Source organism: Aythya marila (genome assembly GCF_965140915.1).
Source record: "Aythya marila genome assembly, chromosome: 1".
NCBI classification, from domain to species: domain Eukaryota; kingdom Metazoa; phylum Chordata; class Aves; order Anseriformes; family Anatidae; genus Aythya; species Aythya marila.
In genome coordinates this window covers 76,528,175-76,542,322 of record NC_139042.1, presented here as the reverse complement: position 1 = coordinate 76,542,322, position 14,148 = coordinate 76,528,175, and the positions used below count along the sequence as shown (strand labels likewise).

Below are 14,148 nucleotides of genomic sequence, written 5' to 3'. Positions count from 1 at the left end.
AGACTGATTTGGATATAAAGTGAGCAGCTTTACACTGTCTACCTAGATGATACTTTTCTTCTAGGCCACAGCATGCAATAGTCATGGCTGCTGAGTTTGTGTAGCAGGTGAAAGCAGTAAATTTTCTCAAGGATATGCTCTGTTTAAATATTCCAGCCTTTCAGAGTAACAGCATGTCAAACACATGCACAGGATTTCCAAATCCCATAACAATTGTAACTTTCTCCCCCTTTTTAGCCTTCCCACATTTTTTGTTCGCTTAAATTACAACCTTTTCCCCAGTCCTGCAACTTTATACCAGGGTAATATTTCTTCACTGGTGCAAAGATACAACCATTGGAACCATCTGTTTATGAAGGAAAGTGCAGACTTAGGAAACCTCTGGCAAAGGGAAGTTTGACATTGTGGACTGGCAGCTGTACAGAGAGATTTCTGCCTGTGATTAAGTGGTGGGAATGTTCAGGAACAGCAAGCACCCCACTACTTTCACTATGGTTAATTAAAAGTATGGAAACTTGGGCTACACGTATTCACAGACACTCTCATCTAGTATTACTTTAACTATAAACCTAAAGCGGCACTGAAGTGAATGTGAATGACAAACTTGTACAGCAATTAAGGTTTCCTGAAGCATTTTCTATAGGGCCAGACAATATCCAAACTGCAGGAAGATCTGAGACAATCTCTCCAAGTCACCCAGTCTTTAATTGCCTGGCTGGAGAAGATTTATGTCACTGAAGTATATATTTTCTTCCCTATTAGTGACTAAACTGAAATATCAAGTATTACAAAAAAGAGACTTCCATTACAGACTTCAGTATTCCATAAGCCAATTATCCTCAATGCCACATCCATCCTACCCCTGTGTCACATTCAATATTGCCCCCTAGACACCTGTAGAAATCAGGGATTCTTTTCAACCTAATAATTCTGAAAAAAAAAAAAAAAAGAATTGTGAGGTTGTGAAGGAATCAGTATTGTTCAATACACTGAATAGTTTAGGTGGAAATAAAATGTCATAAAAATATCATCTGCCACAAAGTGTACAGAAAGGCTACTTTTGATACCTAAAAAGCAAAACCTTCTTCTTCTTTTTTTTTTTTTTTTCTCTGAAACAGCATTATTTGTATTTAAAATTACTACAATAAAAAAGAAAGGATAGTAAAAAGTTTTTTCAATATAAGTTTCGTATAAATCTGGATCAGCTTCTTCCCCTCCTCTACTCTCCCCCTGCAAATTTTTAAATTTGGCCACTTCCCAGTAAGGCCATTATTTCCCCAGTGTTCAGCACTATCTAAATATTTTGCTATCCAATAAAGAAATTGATTGCAAGGTCACAACAAGCAGTTTTTATGCAGCTTGCAGTACAGTTCACAACATCTGAATACATAAAATCCATCTGCAACCATGAACATTTCCTTTTAAATATATTTGCAGGGATGATCTTTTTTTCTCATATAAAACTGTGTTTAAAAGAAAAGTTTGGATAGCAGCTAAGGTCTCCCGGTGGTTATGTTATGAGTGTTATGAAACACTTTTGTTTTAACACTGATTAAAAAAAAAGAGAGAGAGATCTTGCATTTTTCCAATTTCTATCACACATGACACTGTAACAGTGGGACCTATCCCAAGTTATGCAAATACTGTTTGTGGTAATCAAAAAAAAAGCAAACCACCAACACCAGTTCATGACTCTGAGAGAAACTCTCTGGAGGGAACATCAGCAAGTATGAAAAAGTTCATTAACTGGCCTGCTTTGACCCCAGCCTAATCATGTCTTCCATACCTCAGACTGGTTTACAAGAAGTTCAGACCACTTCTGCCACTGGGGACATTTGTCCCTGTCATCAAATGTAGTTTCATTAGACGTCCAGCAGCACTGCTCGTGGCTGTACCAGAACGCAGAGAGGCAGACACCCTCCTTCAGGTCTGTCATCCAATCCACAGCTAAATCTATCACTCCAGCTAACGTGCCTGGAAAAAAAAAAAGAAATGCAGAAAAATAAGCTGTGGCATAAAAAATACCAAGTCATGAGAAAAATATAGCTGCTTATAATGAAAGAAAAAATACATGATGTGGGGCAGCAGCTGCAACATGAATGCACCAAAGAATGGGGAGAAACAGTGAGCTTGCAAAGAACCAGCCACAACAATGTGTTGTCAGACCTTCAGTGTTCTCTCATAAAGCATTTATTTTAAATACTGCCATTTTCATACTGTCCAGGTGCCAAGTAGGGATGGCATAACGAACATTGGGCCCAATCCAGCAGGTGCACAGTCTGACAAAGACCAGCAGGACTGTATGCAAGTACTAGGCAGCAGGGTTGAAACCACCCTGGGTGTATTTCAGGGGCGGGAAGGAAGAGGATATGGTTGTTTTCCTATAGCCTTTCTGGTCCCAAGACAGCAACCTTTTAAAGGGATGATTTCAGTACAAAAACAGTACGGATGCCAAATTCTGCCTTGTGAACTTAATGGAATCAGACTCTCAATGCGAACATTCATTACCAATCCAAACGCACAGAATAAAATTACACTTCAAATCCTCCCTTTACAGAAGTAACCTTTACCAAGCAAGCTTTGTCTTGGTAACTACACAGAGCTACGGCGACATCCAGTGGCTAGAGGATGCAAAAGTGTAAACTTCATGTGGCAAGACCCCTGTGGAAATCTTGGTTTTCCAGAGTATTTTGTCACAGATGATGATGACCTGCCCCAGCACTGGCACTGTCAAAGCAGATGTGTCCCCACAGCCACTAACGCAGTACCAGCAGGATAGCAGAGGCCAGAAGAAGCCAGAACACAGAAATGGCAGGCTTACATGTGAACCCTATATGCCTACTTTGGGAAAGCATTAAACCACCAAACGACAGCAAATTCATGTAATGTTTTCCAAACTGCTCTCAGGTACAATGGAAAGAATGAGTTTGTTTCACAGGAGTTCAACAACATTTTTGTTAGTCACCATTAGTACAATTTCAAGGAAACCAGTAACGAATTTGAACAGAATTCATTGGTTCATTTCAGTTGGATTAAAATACGGGAAAATATTTTGGAAAATGAAATGGTTTGGTTTATGTCTCCAAAACTTTTAGTCTTGTGACTCTTGCTGAGAATGCAATCGAATGAAGTGGGGAAAAAGGGTTGGGGCTTGCTCCTCTTTCCCCTAGTAGCTAGGGCACACATGTCTTCAACAGCAAGTTCATTGGACCTGGAAATAAAGGTTTCTGCTTTTCATTTCTGTGAAAGAACAAAAATAAAAATAAAAAAATCAAATAGCTGAGGCATACACAACATGTTTTTTATTCACAGAACAGAAAAGAAAAAAAGATCAAGTGTTCACAGAACCTTATACGTGAATATGTCTTCTCACTTCCTTAAGAAGGATAATTGTCACCACATTGACAAGCAATCACTGTAACAGTAATGCAGAATTTTTGTTGTACAGGAATAGTCTAAAGAAATATACTCTGATATTAGATAAGACCACAGAAAAAAAAGGCTACAGCAGGGAGTATTGATGCCTGTATCAGCGATTTTCTTTCATGCAGAGCTTGGCTTTCTCTTGCTTAGCCTTTCCATTTTCCCAAATTTATATGGAAACAATGAATGGTGTTTTTTAGATGATGGGAAATCATTGTGCTGCTAGTAACATCAGCATGTGTAACTCAGTGAGTTTTACAGTAAACTCTAAATTCTCCTCCAATTCTCTGAGTTTCAGGAAATAGCACAAAGAATCCTGAGCCCTTGGACATCAGCACCAAGTGCTGTGCCTCTTGTATCTGTTGATGGACCTTTATCATTCTCTCTAGTCACTCCAGTCTTCAAAACTCACATCATGTGTAATCAGGCAGTTCAATATTAATGCTGCGTAGCAGAAGGGGCAAAGGAAAGCAGGCTTTTGAATGTTTTCCCCTGATATAGTGAATAACAGAGAGTGGAAAGAACGTTCAGTTCTCTCATACAACAAGCTCACGTACACCACAGTTCCTCTAAGAAATTGTACTCAGTTATGCAGCTGATCTAATCCATCTCGCCAGATGATTTGGGATCCACATAAAGAAGAAAATGCTATGTATGATTTATTACACAAGATTTACAGAGAAGAAAATCATGAGAAGAGAAGGCTAGCACTTGCAGGATAACGGTGCAATAGTTATTGATCTTAAGCCACATGACCAGAGCTAGAAATTTTACAAGTTCTGAATCTTTGCAACTTTAAGTGAAATTAATGGAGGTAGCAGACTGTTCGGTATCTCAGTCCTTTCATTTCTTGTGCTTATCATGGCTGTCTAGACATGTCACTGCATTGCTGTAATATAGTGTAAGTTTATCTCCATATTTCATTGAAGGAGCTGAACTTGCTCCCCGATCTATGTATCCTCCTGCCCAGAATGAAAAATAATGAGCCTCCAAAGCCAGAAAATGTTGAACTTCATTTCAGATAATAGCTTTCTACCTCTCTCCTTCCTTTTTTTTTTTTTTTTTTTTTTCTTTTTTTGGTTGATGATAGCCACACATCCTTTTTAATGCTCTAATGAGAACGCTAAAATTTTGCTTTGAGAACATATTTTTCCATAAAAATAACATAAAACAAGAAAACTGCATCACTCAAGTGGCAAGGGACTGAAATACATAAGGGATTATTGCACATCCAATTCCAGTACTGGAGCATTTTAGCATTAGTATGATTGTATTTTCTGATGCATAGTTTTAGAAAATCAAGTCTCTTTTGATCATCTTCTGTAAATAGCATAAATAGCATGTACCTTCAGCTGGCTAGTAATGGTTAGGTTGGGGGATGATCATGGATATGTGAGCAGGAAGGGCAAAATAAAAACTCAGCATTCCTTAAAAAATGGGTCCCTAAACATCTGGCACTCACATCCTAAATTTTTAGGCTCTTTTGGCCTTACACTGCTTTATATTTCTCCAAAAAGTGTGCAGCCTTCCTGATTGAGACAAGCCCAGTTAATACTCTTTTTCTAAAGCATCTTGTGAGCTTTTCATCTGATCTCCACAGTGAATATTTGTGGGTGTTACTGCTCCTTTCCCCTTTCTAAAATGAGCAAGCTCCCAAGGCCTGATTTCCAGAATCTACTCAGTGCATTTCCATGTAACAGTGTAATACACTGTCTGCTCCCTCCATTTAGCACCTAAGGTTTGAGATGCACACTGCGAGTACACAGCCCTGAAAGAGCCGTGGAGCTACCTATGTCAGGCTGCAGTGGTAGCGAGGGGCTCCACTAAGGCTAATTTATGTGTGTATGCTCACACATTCATTCATGAAACTTTGGTCTCATCCCAAATGGTTGCTGTTAAGTTCTTTAAATACTTCGGTGTTACTCAAAACATACAGCTCTAACTCTGAAGCTGGCTCTGCCGAGAGTAGGAGGCTGGAGCAGACTTCCTCTGGAGTTCCCCTTCCTACCTACGCTTTTATGGGACTGACAAAGAATGCCAAAAATAGCATGACTGAGGGCTACTCCCAAACAGAATGGTCCTGTCCTTCCTCCCTCCATAGTACTTTCCCATAAGCAGTATTTTGCTTGTGTGTATGGCCCTGTGGTGATCAACCCTGCTGAGCCGACAGATCCAACTGAAAACAAATCTGGCCAAAATCCATTTTTCCCACCAGGACACTTCCCAAGTCCAACCCCCTCTGCAGCTGCGCACACACGAGGCAACAGGGCCCAATGGCAGGGCAGCACAGAACAAGGATCATTTCCTTCAGCCACATCAGCTTGTGTTGACTGCAGAGGTGCAGCCCTTCAAGTGTTGTAAAACCTGAAAGAATCAATTGACCAAATTATTGGGACTTAGGCTGCTAGGTTATTTAAGCTAACTTTAAACTCCTAATTTTATTTCCAAGTGCCTTTAGATACACATGGAGGCTCCTGCCATCCCTCCCCTCTAGAGTCCCACCTTGCTGGCCTCTATCCCCAGCAGGGGTGCAGGTGGCGCAGGGTGCTCCCCAGTCCCCTCATGCCCTGGAGAATACTGCTGCTGCTTTCTCCCTCCTCAGCATCCACTGTCCTTTCCCCTGGCAATGTCTGCACTCAGCTGCCCAAGACATAACCCCACAGCCGAGCCAGGCTGCTCCCCAGTGCAGCGCTGCTCCCCTCAGAGCAGAGGCAGCTTCTGCCCATTCAGCAGGGTAAGAGGGGCCATGGAGGAGCAAGGCTGCTGCAGAGCAAGAGGCAGGCAATGTTTCTGAGCTGCTAATATTTCAAGCAGAGAGGGAAAGTGATTCAACTGCATCACCGGCCTCATCTCCTCCCTCTCCAAACCTGGTTTAGAAACCTCATCCACATATCAATAATCCCCAGATCAAAGGGGTGCTTGACCTCTCACTAAGGCTGAGGTGGTGACTCTCGACCTTTGTCCTGTCCCAGAAATGCTGGATGCACAGAGAACATGCATCATTTCAATGGCAGGCAAAGTCTACAGCCCAGATCACGAGCATGCTGGTAATTTTTGTTCTCTCATTGATTCACAAGATCTTACCCCAATTTAAAAACAGACTAGTCTTGACTCTCAGGTAAGTTGTGCTTTTCTGCACCTGCATCATTGAAAAGGTTTCTACAGCTAACACTTCTCAGCTCCAGCTTACCCTCAATAACCTTCTATTCCTAGAACTGGATATACCAGCATTAGAGCTTTACCAGACCTCATCAGTTCTGGGTTGCGCCAACCTTGAGGATGTTGGAATGAGCTTTCATTGTGAGTTAGAACTGAAACAAATCTGGTATGTGTTTACTATAAAGAGAGCATGTGAGTATATACTACATTCCCCATATGACCAAGGGGTTTACCAGCTGGCCTGGGGAAGGCCATTGCTGAAAGTTCACTCTAGCTTTACTTGCAAGCAGAATTCCCCATCCTAGATGAGGGCAAACCCAGGCTTTAAAGACAGCTCAGCAGCTCTGGTAGTACACAGTCTGTCAGACTTTCTTCCCATCTCACTCTCCCATCACAACTTTTGTGGAAACAAATGTATCTCTATAAAACAGCATAATTTGCCAAAACGTCACTTCAGCTATGTTTTCTCAAAAACTTCCCCAGTACTTCTGACACTCCTGAACAACTATGATAAACATATAAACTTGACAGTTGGCAAGCAGGAAATTCGCACTGCTTGGAAACTGTGAAGCTTTGCATCAAGCTTCTACCAAGATACAAGAGCACCCTGACATCACTGAAAAAGCATAAAAAATGGCAGCTGTTTCAACTTGGTAATAGAAGTGCAGCTTTCCAAGTTGGAAGATGTGCTAAGCTAAACTGAGTAGAAGACCGGAGCAATTCAGGCAATTAATGAATTTGCCATCTGATTTTGAGCAGGTTGTTAAATATGTAATGTCTGTCTGGTTTGGGAGCAAATCCAGAACTAAGTCTGAAACTGTATTTTCCCTTCATGCATGTGTAAAGAAGATAACCCAGTGAACATGATGATTTACAAAGCTCCCCTTTGATTGTACACAACCACGATTTTCTTCACCCTCATTATAATATCTACTTGCAGAGTTCAGTTAAGCGAAGATAAGGAAAAAAACTCTACCAATAAAATTGACTCGTGTCAATCAAAGATTCAGAAAGCCAAAGTAGGCCGTTAAGTGTAAAGTACTCAGATTCATATTTTCAAAAACAACAGACAAACCCCTCTACTGGAGAATAACATTTTTCTAGGTCAGCACTCAGCAGGAGATTTTGCAAGCGGGTATTTTTTATTAAGTATTATAACTGCATGGATACATAACTGCCTTTTTAGCTTGAACCATCAGTGAACAGACAATGAAGTAAAAAGAGAAACAGATGGCACTGCAGCAAATTTCAGTGAAATGGTTCCAGGCATAATGAATGTTAACACACACGTACCTGCCAGTAGTCCTATGAGAAGCATTACAACCCATCCTGACCAGGCATCCAGCAAACTCTTGATGAACTCCCATATGGATTCCTTACTCTTGCTTGTAATCTGGAATAATACATTTAGAGAGATAAATGGCTGATTCAGGCTGACAGAGTTTTAGTGCATTGTGTTTAAACTGAAAAAAGATTTAACCTACTCAAAAGTGTATACAATTCCTCTACTCTCTGCTCTCTCCAGTCCTAATCACTTTTTAGTGATGGCCTGACATTTAAGTTGCCAGAAGCAGTTTCATATTTACAAACCCAAGACATCTTGCGTCCTTATTTTTATAAGTCCTCCTCAAGTGATACAACAAAGGAGGAAGCAAAATCTTTAGAAACCTGCTTGTTTCTCTCACAGCCAGGATGGCTGTAATTCGGGGAGAAGACGCTGCCTTTACCTTTCTATGGCGGTCAGTATCACGTGATTTCTCTCGCAGCCAGTCGATGGTGTGGAAGTCTTCATAAGTCCCAACATCGGGGAAAGGCTCATCCAGAAAATCCATCAGGTTACCAGAACCATTCATTTCTCCTGCATTGACCATATTAGTGTCTACAAGTAGGGGAAAAACAAGAATTTCAATAAATCTGTGCAGCTTTGCCAGACATGGCAGAATCAAGTTTTCCAAAATCCTTCCACAAACCATGAAGTTAAGAGACCGTGGGTCAGCAGTATTGGTGGGCACTTACTGAAATCTATGCATTGCCACTAGGAATTGCTGAAGACTGCTAAAACAGCTTAGCAAACCCTAAAAAGCATACATAAAATGCACAGTGTCTTAATGCAGATATACTATCTTTTTTGAAAATATAGCCCCAAAACCCAGGGTAGTTCTGGGCTTCTTCTGCAATGTTACATCCTGATCACATGCTGGAAGATGTACCCTGTCTGCTGGGAGGTCACTGAGTAGGCAGAATTACCAGCTCAGGACACAAATGATGATTCAATACCATTTATCATTCTTCTGGGTTTACAGAAGCCCTGGAAATACATCTACTTCATGCAATCCACAATAGCAACACCTGAAAAAGTTAACTCGTAACTACTGTACCTCTCTTGCCCACAGAGACCTTAGCAACATTTGGCTAGGTGCAAAAATTACCATCTCCTTTACAGGGTCAGGTCCCAAAGCAGTCACTAATATGACAGGTTCCAGAAAAAGCTGACATCATTCCCAAGGAGAGGAGCCCTTAGTAGCATGAGAATCTATTAAATAAAGTCTTTTAGGCACAAAGGGTTGGATTCATCCAACTTAACTTCAGCCATCCAAAAGTATGTTGTCTAGACTATAAGAACCATCTAGGTTGCTCCTAGAGACAAAGATGTCTTGCTCTACAGAGTGACATAATCCTATCCATCCTAAAATAGGTGTCTGGGAAACAGGGTCTTCTGGAATGTAGCCAGGATTTTTAATCTGAAAGGGCAAACATTTAAAAAAAGAAAAATAAAATCACAGTAGATTAGGTTAGTGTCACCTGAAAAGAAAAAAAAATAGTGACAGATACAGACTTTAAAGGTTGTACAGAATTGACTCATTGACTCTGCAAAGCCTACAAGCCCTTGTTGTACTCAACAATAACTTTTGCAGGTTGCTGACAAGGCTAATACAGTACTAACTACTACAACCCATACACCTCCTTCAGATAGGCACGTAGTGATTTGACATGTACAGAATTTGGATCTATGGATCATTGAGGAAATTTCCCAATTCTGCAAATGAAAAAGGAAAAAACGTGACAGATGAGCTTTAAATAAACTGCCCGCCCATTCTGCTGATGTGTTTAGCCCCCTTTATTTACTTCCCTTTTGCCCCTTCTCTCTCCATTTTCGACTGTTTTACTTGAATCCTATCCATTAATTTTTTTTCCCTGGTGTTGACTTCAGGGATATAACAAGCATGAATACTCAACTCTGTCAGTGTCTACTCCTTTGCACTCCACTGGGTAGGACTTTTTGGACTGCACAGCCAATGTGCTCAGCACAAGCAGCTGAGAAAAACATTATCTTAGAGGCAAACAGCAGGTCATCATTATAATTCTATAGAAGACTTTTTAAGTGCGGAAATCAAGTAATCTCCAAGCACCATGGCATGTTTTTCTGCAAGAGAATCAAGCAAGGGAGTCACAGGCTGGGGAAGGAAACCAAATGCAGAGCAGGTGTCCCACACAGCGCTGCAGAGCACAAATAGGCTGCCACAAGATGGAGGCAATTTAAAAAGCAGCAGCTAAGAGGAGTGACAATTGAAAATAGCAGTACTTAGCAAAACAGATGAGAGCACACTCCTGCATTTGCTAAGGGAAATTAGAGTCCAAAGGCAGGATGCTGCGGCTGACACCTGGGAGCTGAAGTTGCAAATGGATCTTGAGTTCGGTGTCTTGTAAGCCATGACAGAGGACTGGAGTGGGAAGCTGAAATGAGGTGAAAGAATTAGACCGTGGTATGATTTTGTAACACACTGATATTTTGCAGGTCATTTACTTCAACCTATTCTTCCCATACAGTGAAGAAGTACCTGCAAAGAATATGCATGCAGCTCAGACTGCTTGCCTGAACCCAGGCAGTACCCCTGCTGTATAAACAAACTTCTGGGAACTATTGTGCTGGAAGAGTTGGCAAGTTCTCCTTAATGCTACAAGAAAATTACCCAACATGCTAGTTATATCACATAAAAAATAGCTTTTTAAGTATGTTGTCAATGCCCAGCACATGACAGTTTTATGATGGATAATACCAGGCCAGACCACAAGTATGTAGGATAATTACAATCTCAGCCTGAACCTACCCCCGAAATACGTGCTGCACAGCATGTCCAAGGAGACAAAAGTGCTAGAGACCACAGGGCCATGGAAGACTTAGGAAACAAATAAACTTTGAATTCTAGATAATGTTCCAATACCTAGAAATTGTAGCTAGCTGGATGATTATCAGCCTGAAATTTGACTCTAGGTACCGCACTTTTGTAAGTGGAGATGTGATATCAGATTACGCAAAACCCAATTCTAGTAAATAAAATCTGGCTTCAGCACTTTTGAACTGAGTAGTATAGAGTAGTCACCTTTTGTGCTAGCACCAGAAGTATCACTTTCTTTATTTCGCAATTATTTATCTCACCTTATTTAGGCATCTGAAACAATCTCCAAGGTTTCTTTCAGGATAGCTAAATTGCCCTCTAGAAGCGCTTGCAGAGATGCTTCCAGTTCTGCCAGCACAACTAGAGCATTATACTAATGATTTAGTTATAGATATGTTAATTTAATACACACATGTTAAGGGCAAATACATGTCATCCAAACATGGACTGCAGCCAGGTGTACTGCAGCAATCCACTCCGATGATGGCAAAGGATGAGCATTCATGGCACAAGTTATCTCATCTAGGACTAGAAATCTGTTCTAGACTCTGGATACTAGAATCTAGACTCCTTTCATAGCTGATGAGGAGAGAGAAACTCTGTTCAGAGGTGATTCATCTGGTATATTTGAGACACCTGTATTATAATGAGGCAGTCTGTCCCCTAGAAGTGTCAATTTCTGTTCACTGCTTACAGAGATGTCAGAAGTAGACATCGATGTCTTATCAAATGAGTCCAAGGCTACCAATTCAAACAAAAATAATGCAACTCCATTGCATACAGAATCAGTAACAAATGCAACTGTTAGCCATAACACCTGAATATTTAAGGAATTTCAATACTCCAACAAAACTTATATACAATGAAAAGTGTCCGATCTTGTTATGCTGCTGTGTGACATGTATTTTGTCCCTTTGTTGTTCTGACTTAGATGTCCTTCCTGTCCTTTCCACTGCTTTTCCAGATGCTGATGAAACAATTTGTGTAATGGCAAACATTTCCTGCTTAGTCCCCTATTCTTTTCTAATAATTCCTGGCGTTCCATTTGTTTTCCTTAGGCATACATCCAACATTTTCATTGAGCAATCTGCTATAACTCCAGGATATGTTCCATGAGAGTCAGAAGCCTATCATTCTCTGGTCTCTTCAGGTCATTTCCCTCATTATTTTGCCTTTATCAACTTAAAATTTCATCTGCCATTTCATTCCCCATGCTTCAGTATGGAAAGACTCATTCTTCAGCTATCATTTTTACTGAATAGCTTAGGTATTTCTACAACTGGACATTTTTGTTAAACCTCTGCTTTACCAACTGTAAAACTAATTCTTGCTAAAAGCCAAACAAAGAAGTCTGACTGAACCAAGTGTCTTCTGTTCTCAGAGGCTTCCTCCTTGGAGCCCAATTAGCAGATTTCCCTAGATTTAGACCCACGTCAGACTACTGCGGTCCTGTAGATGAGGCAAGGTCCTGGCAGGGATTGATTCACAAATCATGGGAGGCCAGAGTGCTAGACTGGCAATTGTGCCTCTTCACAGAGGCTCTCCCGGCTGCCACATAAGCCTAGATATCTTCCAGAAACATTGGGCCAGCCTGATACTCAATCCTAAATCTCCCAGTTAGCTGTGTTTGGTGCATAATACTATGTAGCCAGAAAGAGACACTGCCCTACAAACTTGTGAGGTGTTGCATGAGAGGAGTTGGAAGTAAGGATCACAAGCACAAGTTCAAAGATTAGACCATGAGGCTTGATGATGAAAGAAGCCAGATAATTTTTAAGTAATCACTGAAGCCTCCTATGCAAAGAAAGCAATGAAGAGGTTAGTGCAGACAGCCTACAGAAGCCAGGGTGCAAATGCAGTGAGCTAGCTGCTTGATGGGCTGGTGCATGCCAACAAGCACAGTATGTGGACAGTATGTGGACTGTAGGTCTCTTCTGCTGTTTGCTTACTTTTTGTTATTATTATTATTTTATTTTTATTTTTTTTAAGAACCAAAAAGTAGTATTATCATATTTAAGGTCATTTCTGCAGGTCCCACAGTGAGTAAACTCATCTTCTTGTGATTCAGACCAGCTGTACACTGCAGCTTAGTGCTAAGTCTTGTGGAAGAATGATAAATTACATTTATAATGGAAATGCTGACAACCTCTGACCTTTGCAGCACTATTACAGCATGTGCAAATCTTAAAGTCACAGCTAGAAGAGCTGTATCAGTGAACTGATACTAAATATTTCTAGCAGATGAACGTTCACCTACACGCTTTCATATTTATGCTGTTTTCTGTGAAGAGAGTAGTCTGGGGCTGGCTATGTGGAATGTGACTATGCAAACAACAAAGCATACTTCTCTCAGTTCCTCTGCTGTAGTATAAGGAAGAAGTGGATCTGCCAAGAGGCTGGTGGAAGAAAGCAGAAGCCTAAAAGCCTATTGTAAGTTCCTCAATTTGTATTTGTTTGGAGCGACTTTTCCTGGGCATCTAAAGCATCATCTATTCCATCTCTTCCAAATGTGGCATGAGCTAGCCAACACATGAAAGCAGAATATGGTACAACTCATGGCTTTTCTATGCTCTGATACAAATAAACATACATACATAGAAAGTAGGGAGGGTCCTACTGCAGACATGATGCTTTTGAAATGATTCGAGGCCTGTTAAATCTAGACTCCATCAGAACTGAACACACTACTGATTTGAATGCTTGGTGTAGTTAGCTGTGCTGATGTTATGTGATATTACAGCATGCACTGCACAAAGAGTGGGGACTGTGAAAATCTCTGGGACTTTGATTATGAACAATGCAGTCTTACTGGTTTACCAAATGGCAGTCATCACAAAACTCTTTTGCATTGATAGATGATTTGCCACTCTCCATGGTCTTGCTATCTTTATTGACCATTCCTAATACTGAAAGCCCAAAGAAGCCAAGCACGGTGCCCCAGATTCATGGACATTAACACTTCTTGTCACAGACTGCTCAATGTAACCAGTCAAACACAGGCATCTCATCTTGAGAGCTAGGTGCTCTGCCAATAGCCATGTACCCTCTGTCCCAAGGGATTTAGATTTAGTAATAGATGGAAACTGAGCACTTCCCACCCAGTCCCTGAATCCAGGTAATCAGGAGGTCACTGCTGCTTGCAGAGCAAGCTGAAGAAGTCAGTGTTCAGGAAGAGCTGTAAGAGGACATAGGTGGGGGCCCACGCTGCAGGAAATGGATCCCAGAGCAGAGCACAGGCATACTACAGGTCTTCAGGACTGCCTGGCAGGAGAAAATAGGCCTGAGAGCACAGAAAGCCAGCAAGCATGATTATTATGAGGTCACCTGGAAAGAGATGAATGAGAAATACAGCAAGATGATCAGGGACATATGCCTTTTGAGGAGCAGT

At 41.0% G+C, this 14,148-nt stretch overlaps 1 protein-coding gene across 3 annotated transcripts in view; it reads right to left on the bottom strand.

Moving 5' to 3' along the window:
* CLCN4 (chloride voltage-gated channel 4) overlaps positions 1–14,148 on the bottom strand; it is a 46,751-nt gene that overhangs the window by 25,031 nt on the left and 7,572 nt on the right. For 2 of the 3 annotated variants that reach the window (XM_082780133.1, XM_082780134.1), the window contains exons 2-4: positions 8,310–8,461; positions 7,876–7,975; positions 1,787–1,974 (exon numbers count right to left, since the gene is read on the bottom strand). In XM_082780133.1, coding sequence (XP_082636259.1) covers positions 1,787–1,974; positions 7,876–7,975; positions 8,310–8,461 — 440 coding nt within the window. Of the gene's footprint in view, positions 1–1,786; positions 1,975–7,875; positions 7,976–8,309; positions 8,462–13,569; positions 13,684–14,148 lie in introns of those variants that run through there. The other variant, XM_082780135.1, reaches the window with a different exon arrangement.